The following is a 10,426-nucleotide window of genomic DNA, read 5'->3' on the forward strand; positions in this document are numbered from 1 at the left end:
CAGTATTTTTTTTATTTGATTGGTTTGTACTTCAATATTTGAAAAATATCACATAAAATCTTTTTATAACTTTAAGTATTAAGAAATTTGTCTAGCATCAACACTTTTCTTAAAATAAGTACGTATATATCAGTTAGTAAATATTAAGAAAAAAATAGTATAATTTATTTGAAATTTTAACGCTGACACATTGCATTAATGTAACAATAACGTCGAAATCTTAATGTAATTTCTAAGTTTTTTTCCTTAAATCTTAATATAATTTGAAGTTACAACGGAAATTGCAGACGATATTCAAAACTATATATAGAGATAGCATAAAGTATCTACTATTATCATGTTTGCACGATAAAAAGAGTATCAGCTATATAAATCGGCGATATCAGTGCTGAGAACTGTGATCGATTGATAGAAGTTTGTAGAGTGAATTCAGAATCTCGAATCTCAAGTTTCAAGTACATCGAAGGTGTTTCAATCAGTAATAATTAGTGTCTTCTAATTATAGATACTCACTTCTGTGTCCCTTATCCGTAACCGGATCTCTCCTCAGCTTTACTCTTCTCTTCGCATTTATTCGTGGAGCTGAAAGAAATATAAACGCAACTTTAAAACTCAGTAATTTTAATTAACTTTAATTAACTTTAATTAATCGTCGTTTTTCGTATTTCCATGTTTTGACGGGGGGATCCCGTTTGCCTACAAATCAATTGCCTACAGTATCGTTTGCCTACACTTTTTTTGCCAACCGTTCGTTTGCACACAAAAATTATTGCCTACAGTTCGATTGCCTACATGGAAAAGTAATGTAGGCAATCGATTTGTAGGCAAAAGCAATCATCTCTTCTTTAACAATATCCAAAGAAGTAAATCATGAAAATAAATAAAAAAATAAAATTATGAAACTAAACAAAAAAAGTATATAAATAAGTTTAATACCTGAATAAATACAAAGACGTACTAAAAAATAGTATTGATAAAAAATGTATATAAAATATATAACAACTTTATGAAACTATTCAAATTTTTCTGTGAAAGAGCTAGAACTTTATCATATATATATAACGAAATTCTGAAAAATAAAACTAATCTTACAGATATCAAAACACAGTTGTAATTTATAGATATAATTTAAAAATAAAATTCGTGAAATAGTATGACAGAAAAACATTTTTTTTCTAATTTGAAATGGAAATGTAGATGCTCACGGCTAGATAATAGCTTTTGGAATATTTCCACGAAATATGAAAGAACAGGTTGGTCATAAAACTTGCCATGATTTTAGCAGATGTATGCTCGAATTAATTTATAACATGATAGATTCAAAAAGAAATGAAATTTATTTAACTGTCGATCATATCGATTGCAGAGTATGTGAAACGATTGATAGATGTTATCTCACCCAATATCTATCAGTTATTTTACACACGTCGACATAAATCGTAGCAATATCTGTGCAAGGAAACAAGCTTAACTGAAGTTGTTGCATTTTATGCGAGAGCGAAAAATTCTGCTTAATATACGCGTCACGGCGAGCTGTTATATAAAAGGACCGCGAAGCGAGGCGAAGTGAATAACGTCGAGATTTTTTAACAATTCCTTTTTTTTTTATAATGCGCCCCGACAATTTCTGCTCGATGTAGCATAAAGGCGATTTAGGCACAACCCCCGATTAAATCTCTTCTACGTTTCAACCCGACACTTTGCCTCGGAAAGTTGATCTGTAGATAAATTTGAGATAAAAACACATATCAATGTGACGAAGTGAAAATGAAGTAAATTTTTAATCTTTTGAAACGTAGATAGATTTGTTCAAAAAACAGAAGTAATAATAAAAAGCTTTAAATAAAAAATAAGAAAAGGTAATGAATCACGTCAATTATTCGTGAGTTTACATTATCTCTTAACGAATTCGTGTCCTATGCCAACTGACAGGCTACGAAGTTATACAATCAAATTTATAGAGTAATTATTTAACGAATTTAAAATACAGTAGAAAGATATTTTTTTACTGATGAACCATACTAAGTATTATATTTAAGAACTGTATTTTAACATTAAAAATATATGTGCATATATATATATATATATATATATATATATAGATGTGTAAATAATTAAATAATCTTTTTGCACGATTTGATCCTTAACATTTGTATTTAGTATTCTTGATATTCAAATATCGACAAACGGAAAATTTCCTAACATAATTGCATTATACGCGTAAAGAAATTGTTTAATTACATATATATGCACTTTCCAAGTCGGTACAACTTTAAATGAAAAACGTTGAACACAATTCTACGCGAATTTCATTGGTAGGTTAGTGCTACTACGCGACGCTATAAGTTTGTGTAATTATTTACTAGCATAGAAAATGTGTGATTATCTTTTCATTTTTTGCGTGTTTTATCACGATGCATTTATTATTAGTAGGCAAATTAATTTGCTACACATATTAAATCAATTGAATGTGAGACTTTAATTTTCTAAACTTAGGAGATCTCACAATCTTTGTCAGGTCAACAAGCAAGAATTTATCTATTAATTTGTTTCTAAGAAGCATTTGTATAGGATTTGTTTCTATTTAAGTAGTATTTATGTATAATATAATTAATATATTAATATATAATATATTAATATATAAAATATATATGTAATTAATATATTAATCTTACAACGAAAAGTGGAGGAAAGATATAACAAACTTGATCATAATACAATCTAATTTTTAAGCTATTGCAAAAAGCAAATCTTCGAATTAAATTATAAAATATTTTTATTTTGTATTAAAAATTCTATGAAATTATCAGTAATTGGAATTCTTTAATTTGTGTATTCATAATTACACATTTTTATCACGCGTTCTTATAAATTTCCTTTAATTCAGAAAATATTTCAGAGAGAGACCCTGTCCTTACGAGGCGTATAATTACGTGACCCACTAACGATTTTAACAAATGACTCTGTGCAAACTGCGTTATCCGTCGCAGTGGTGAGCTTACACATGGTAAAATTACATACAATCACTTTAGTATGAAAGGTACATGTTATCTTCACATCTCTGTTTTACTCTCTCCCTCTTTCTACCTTTCGCGACCCTCTCGCGTTTCTCCTTTCGTTTTGTGCGCAGTTTGTTGCATCGCAGTTTATCGGCGGGATGGGCGATGCCGTAATCTGCCTTCCGATCGACATGCCGTTAATGAACACGTGGACAGATCGCGATTCCCACGTAGCTCTTGCATGGCGTGTCAGATCGCGATAACCGCTGCAACTGCAATCGATATTGCGCACGGACCTAGGAGTTGCTTGCCGGGCGAGAAAAATGAAACGGTCCGTTTTTGCAGCTGTAACTCGGTGTGACCCGTCAGTGAAGAGAAAAATACTACGTCGAGCGGTCTCGTGATATTTTCGGAAAATCGTAAACGTTGGAAACGATCCAAATGTTTCTTGCGTGCTTTCAAGTGTCCGCTGTCGACCGTCAATTTCTTATTATCGTAAAAGACGACAGTATCGCCGTCGATGAATTTTTTTTATTTTTCGCGTTATTTCGTTATTAAATAACGATCGTATAATCTCAAAAGTTTATAGAAATAATCTTATAAAATAATATTTGAATGTTAGACAAGTCATTATTATTTTCATATATACACTTTATAATAAATTATTATTTATTATAAGAACTCTTGAGAATAGGGACATATTCAATTATAAATATTATACAAGATACAAAATTATTAATTAAATAAATTTTGAATTTTCTCTCGGAAGATATTTATATATACAATATATATATTCAATGAAATTAATATATTAAAGATTTAGTATATTTATTGAATCAATATTTGAACTTCAAAAGATAATTTTCCTTTAATTTTAATTAAATATGATGAGAAAATGATGGGTCGCTTTTATAGAAAGGTTTAAAAAATTAGGTCAGCTATAATAAAAAGATAGTGCATCGTGACTGAATTAAGTTACTTAGCTTCTCATCTTTAGTGATGATAAAATCATTCAGCTAACGTAAAAATTATCTATGCAGATCTCATTGCATAATGGTACATATTTAGAAATTACGCTGCACGTGTATCGTAATCGTGAATGTTTGAGCATAAGAATTATAATTTTTATCTAATTTATTTTAAATATCCGTTTTTAACATTAAATTTCGATCAGAAGGCTTTTAAATAATACCTTGCAGTATCTCATTGAATAACATTTTTGTGTTTAAAAGATAAAATAATTAAGCTTTTACGTTTTTTTTTGTTATAATAAATTATGTTTATATCTACAAGAATTGTAGCAGAGAAGAGGATCGATTAAATGCGTTTAAATACGCTTCTTTTCTACTGTAATGTAAGCTCGCTGTTAAAACGAACATAAAATAGGAATATAAAGCGTGCTTTTTGAGATATTTCTGTAGTCCACTGAGTATTCAGTAATCCACACAGGGAAATACATATGTCGAGACAGGGCTATAATACGATTCGATTCCTTCGAACAATAAAAAAGCAACTTTAAATTCGCAACAGGCTAAGTTATGATTTCACGATTCCGCTTTGTGCAATTTGATATACATATTTAAAAAAATAAAAGGAAACTACTGCTCTCAAATTACAGACCACAATCTTAACACTTCGAGTAAAAATCCTTCGCTGTATGCATGCATTTTAATGACTGTTATCATATGAGAAGGCTATTCTTTTCTCTTTATAAAGTTTTAAAGCAAAATACATTTACTCATAAAAAGCAAAATACATTTATCGTCAGTGTGCAAAAAAGAGAAGCTTTCTCATGAAAAATTTAAAAATCCACTGAAAATGTATTAGATAAACGTTAGCGATTAATAATCGAGAAGTATGATATATTTTTATCTCGTTTTGTTGGAATATATTATTTTTTGTAAAAATTATGTTTGCATTCATTTATATTAGAGCGGCGAGGAAGATTCTTTTGTATCGACGCGCGCTTATCATTGATCTTAGTTATGTATTGTAATACCACTCCTATACGGTGACTGATTCTGTTAAAAGCAAGTCGCGCGTGAATTGCATGCAAACCGAGGCCGATGTCTGATCGTGCTGATATCGGATACCGCGCAATAATTAACATGTGTTACTATATGCAAAGACTCGGACCGTTTTGTTATTTCCCATAGCAAATTAATCGGTATTTGAGCTCGACACTCTGGATCTCTCTCGAACGAGAGAACGGATTCACGGTGACCTACGAAATTAAATTCCCGATTTTTAATTAACGAGATTTCACTATTGGCAGGACAAAAACCTCGGAGTTAACTGAAACTGATGTTGTCCGCGAAATTGAATCACCACTTGCAAGCCCACAGCTCGATCGATCAAACGCAGTTTTCTTTCTCCTCTTTTTTTTTTGCATAATGCTAACATTTGCACTCATAGTAAAGCATTTATTTCTGGACTATTTACGGAACGCGAAGATAGATAATCACTGTATATGTGAATATGTATATAAATATCGTTTTGCGATATAACAGTATCACATATAAAAAAAATTTTATTGAAATATCTAAAAATTCAGCTAGATACAAATCTAAAAATAATTTTGTAAGACTATCAAAGTAATTATGTAGGATGGATAACATTGTAAAAAGTTTTGACATTCTCGCAACCATCCATTTGATTGTGTTCCGTTTACTGTGTCGAAAATTATCTTCTTAATTACGAGGGTGGTAGTACTGTAACTAACTTAGGTTGTGTTCCGTCAGCTGTGTCGAAAATTATCTTTTTAGTTACGAAGTTGGTAGCGCTGTAACTAACTTAACTGTGTTCTGTAATGGATCAGCTGACACTGTGATTTCTACAGATATCTAGACATCGGATTATGCAATTATATATTTTTTTAGAAAGCAGAAGGTTAGGAAGTAAGATCAAAATAGAAATTTATCTTATTGAAAAAAAGCATTCTAAAATGCATTAAAAAATATTTATTTGTGCATATTGTGCATGTTAAAATTATTTTTAGATCTGTATTTAGTTAACTTTTTAGATACTTTAGCAAAACCGTTCTTCCCATGCAGACTTATACACCCAGAGAAAGATTTCTTCAATTTAAAGAAATGTTTCTTTACTATACGGTTAAAGAAAAAATTTCTTTGATTTGAACGTTATTTCTTTGATTTGAACATATTTTTTTTTAATCGAATAAATTTTTTTATTTAATTTCAAAAAATAATGTTTAAATTTAAAAAATGACAATTCAAATCAAAGAAATTTTTTTTTAACCGTATAGCAAAGAAGTTTCTTTAAATCGAAGAAACCTTTCTCTAGGTGTGATATAAGTAAGTTATATACGTTTTCCGTAGCGAAGAATATAGAAAAATATTAGAGAACAATAAATAACCAGTGAAAAAAGGTAATAATGTCAAATAAGAATTAAGATATACGTATCATTTTGAAAGTATTTCCGTAATAAGACTTACCAGGATCACTGTCGACGTCATGAATAACAATCTTGATACCTTCTCCGTCGACTAGACTTCCCTGTCTAGGCAATTCGCGTTCTTCAGCAGCAACTCTGCTAACAACGGCCGCAGGACCACCTTTTACTGCTCCTGGTTGAGCCGAAGTTAACGCTCTAATCGCGTTTATGTCGGGTCTAAAATAACATATAAAATTTACGTAGTATTAGTGAAAAAATAACTTTTTAAAATAAATTCTTTATACCATGAAAAAGGGATTTGATATCTTTAAAGGGGGATTTAAAGATGATTTTTTAAATCAATTACATTCAATAGAAACAATTCAATAAAATGATTGAGACAGCTAAGTACAACATTTACTTGCTAAGCATTATCGAATTAAACTTAACTTTACAACACAATTATTGACACAATATCGCCCAAATATTATATCCTTAACTTTAATCAATTTATTGCTAATAAATTGCTACTGAAATATTTGACTTATAAATTTCGAGTATATTGTACAAAATTCTTAATAACTTTCTACTTTGGAAAGTTTTTTATTGATTTGCTTTAATTATCCACTAGGAAATAAAATGAGCAAACTATTTGAACGACACCTACAAATTGTTACACGAAAACCGCTAATGACTCTCATTGCCATAAGCATGGATATAAGCCGATTTAAGTGACCGATTATAACCATTATACGGATTAGGCAGATTTAGATCCTCACGGGCTAAGCCGCAAGATTGATATTGACTACCCACATGGAAACTAGTTTTATTATTGCGAAACTACCTCAATAGCCAAGACAAGTTTAATAATTTTACCAGCGCTCGAGGCGAAGCTCGAAAAACGTTACATTCAATATCAACTTTCAGCTTTCTCGGTTAAAGTTGCGATAATAAACCGCTGAGAAATATTGTTTCACTCGATAAATATCAGTATATATAATATTAACTTAAAATTACGTAACTTTTGACAGCTCTAAGTTTTAATGATATTAAGTAGTATCTGTATTATTTATTTCTTTACTTACTGCGTGATATTAGATGATACATATTTAAATTTCTTTTCAGCATTTAATTGAAATTTTTATTTTAATTATGGAAACAATAAAATATGAATTTCAACTTTCATTATCATACATACTACTTAAATTACAACTTTAAAGAAAATGGAACACTTGCAAGCGTAATAAAAAAAATTAATACTTGTACTGGTGTAATTCTACGCGAATTTTAATTTGTCAATTGCCTTTCAACGCAAAACGGTTAATTGTTAAATTAGATTTTCTTTACAATGGAAAAATGGATGAAGAGGATATAAAAAATATAGTCAATTAACTGACGTTTTTACTAAACAAAAATAAAATTTTTTTGACTTTATAACGAGATGTAGTCGCAATTGTGTTAAACTATCCGCCGCGCGATGAGCATTCCCAGGCACGCCATAAATTTACTCGTCCACGTTGGTACGATGTCATGGACACAAATTACCGTCCTAATTCTAGACCATAAAGGCTAAGGAAGCTTACGCTTGAGGTTCATAAAGTAACCCTAACTGCTTTAACCATCCTACTTTGCGCAAAAACAATCGGTGGCTTTGTGCCGAATCTTCTTTGAAAATATTTAGCGCTAAAATTTTTTTAATCCGAAATAACATCTATACTTGATTTTTACATGGAGTAAAAAATTAAAAATTATCTATACAGGTTTCATAATTATCTTTATGGCTGTTTTCGAAAACAATTTTTTTTAGAACATTTTAAATCAAGTTTTCTTTTACGCAGTATAGCAAATATAATATGCTAACTGAATGCTTATTATCATTAGACTTCTTTGATAATAGTTTTTAGAAATTTTAGAAAAATAAAGAAATTTAATTCTATGAAGATACAGGCTTCTTGTATAAGAAAACTTCGATTCACACTATCAACTCAGTATTAAATGTAAAAATATATTCTTAGATGTAAGTATACCAAGAGGAAGAGGTTGGAACACTGGTGCACTACCGAGTGTATGTAATTCGGTGTATACGAGCTTTGGTGTATAACATATTGAAAGTTGCCGACATAATCGTGTCAAAGTTTCTTGTGTAAAAGAGAAAGCGATAGTTACGACAAGAGAGAAAGCATTTTCTGGAAAATAGATGAAGAAACGTAAGGTTAAAGTTTACATGAAGTATTCATATTTACGAAGTATTAAAAATATATACAGAGCAAGTATTCGTACAAAGAAATTTGTTATAAAAAAAAGTCTTATTTGTAGAAAATAAACACTAATTAGTAATTTTATACACTGAATACATTCTGTTCTAACATAAACAAACGAGCTTCGCATATATTCCTGATTTTAGAAGCTAAATTTCTCATCTATATGAATACTTTTTGAGCATTCAAACAATACAATTTTTAATTTTTGCTTATTTTTCAGATGATATATTTTGTATAATTAATATTATAATTAATACATCTTTTTGATATATATGCTTTTAAGAAACATACAATCTATTTTATTCTTTATGAATAAATTGTTAATTATCCAACAATGATCGTCAATTAAACGTCGAATCGACGTCAAATTGATGTTGAAATCATCATATTTATATTGATTCGACATCAATTCAATGACTCATATCTCGCTGGATAATATTTACTTTTTAAAAATAAAGTTATTTAAAAAAAATATTTTTTTTATACGAATACTTTTTGCACTCACTGTACGTCAGCTCCGTTCTTTAAAAAGTACGAAATAATATTTTAGAATTGAAGTCATATATACCTGTAACTTTCAAAGCTCTTTTTAAATGTTAGAAAGCAGTATTAATGTTGAGAGAATACGAAATCTTTTCATTAAAATTTATTAAAAATTAAGAAATTATATTGAGTGATCTAGTTATATCGTAAAGATTTGGTGATCTTTTTGACGGAATTTTCTTCGAATCCATGTTATCAAGAAAACGTGATCGTGCGATTCTTGAAGTTGCTCTTGTAAAGAAGTCCGTTAGAAGTTCAAGATGTCTTTTTCAAGAGACTTCTGGTACAAGAACTATAAGGTCTACAAGAGATATTTTTAAGCATCAATTGAAGGAATATAGACGCGTTTTTACCGTTTTACTTTAAAATCGGAAAAGTTATCACGCCGATTCGCGAAATAAATAGAAATTCATAACACGGTTTTGCAAGCTGGCAAACTATTGTCTAGCAGCCCCGCGGCTGCGTTGCATTAAACAAACGATATCGTAGCGTGCATGACGTTGATGCAACCCCTACGTTGCATCTTCCGTTTCTCTTGCAAATTGAAACTTGCAATTCCGCCGACGGCTGAGCCAACGTGCGCCCCGCAGCGTTGGGCTTATCTCGCATTTTTATGCACAGCGTTGAAGACCCGAAAAAAAAAAGAAAAACAAAGAAGAAAATGGTGTAACGTTAAGGCGAACGAGATAGATTTCAAACGAGCCGTGCAACTTTTAACGAGTCTTGTCCCCGTAAAAGCGTTTCCGTTCTTCAGAAATAACTCTGCGATCGTGGCACGGCGATTATTGAATTATTTTGTGAAAAGGTAGAAAGGAGAGAAAAATAGCTACACGACGTATGAGGAATTATCAACGCTATCTGTATTTCTTATTTCTTATTTTATAAGTAACAATTTTTAAGTATTATAGTATGACGTACATGATCGATAGTAATATTAAAAGACTTCCTTGTTGTCTCGTTTTGTAAGCTTCTTTCGTATGTCTTGTCGTTTTCAGGACGTTTGTAATCGCATTTTGAATCTCTCTTTTGTAATATTACTTTCAGCCATCGCTTCGTCTTAGAATATAACTAAATGTAGTTATAAAAAGAGAATATTTTATTTAATTTCAAATTTATTTTTTTGTTATAGTCTGTACAAGAAAAAACGCAGTTTAAATGTATGTATGTATGTATATATATATATATATATATATATATATATATATATATATATATATATACAGACACAC

The 10,426-nt window shown here is 30.0% G+C and overlaps 1 protein-coding gene across 3 annotated transcripts in view; it reads right to left on the reverse strand.

Annotated features, from left to right (window-relative positions):
* LOC108755440 (regulating synaptic membrane exocytosis protein 2) overlaps positions 1-10,426 on the reverse strand; it is a 167,328-nt gene that overhangs the window by 60,621 nt on the left and 96,281 nt on the right. For all 3 annotated transcript variants that reach the window (XM_018498441.1, XM_018498440.1, XM_018498442.1), the window contains 2 exons: positions 6,455-6,630; positions 514-582 (listed from right to left, as the gene is read on the reverse strand). In XM_018498441.1, the coding sequence (XP_018353943.1) occupies positions 514-582; positions 6,455-6,630 (245 nt within the window). The remainder of the gene's footprint in view (positions 1-513; positions 583-6,454; positions 6,631-10,426) is intronic.

The sequence above is a fragment of the Trachymyrmex septentrionalis genome, unplaced genomic scaffold (genome assembly GCF_001594115.1).
Source record: "Trachymyrmex septentrionalis isolate Tsep2-gDNA-1 unplaced genomic scaffold, Tsep1.0 scaffold87, whole genome shotgun sequence".
Taxonomy (NCBI): Eukaryota; Metazoa; Arthropoda; class Insecta; order Hymenoptera; family Formicidae; genus Trachymyrmex; species Trachymyrmex septentrionalis.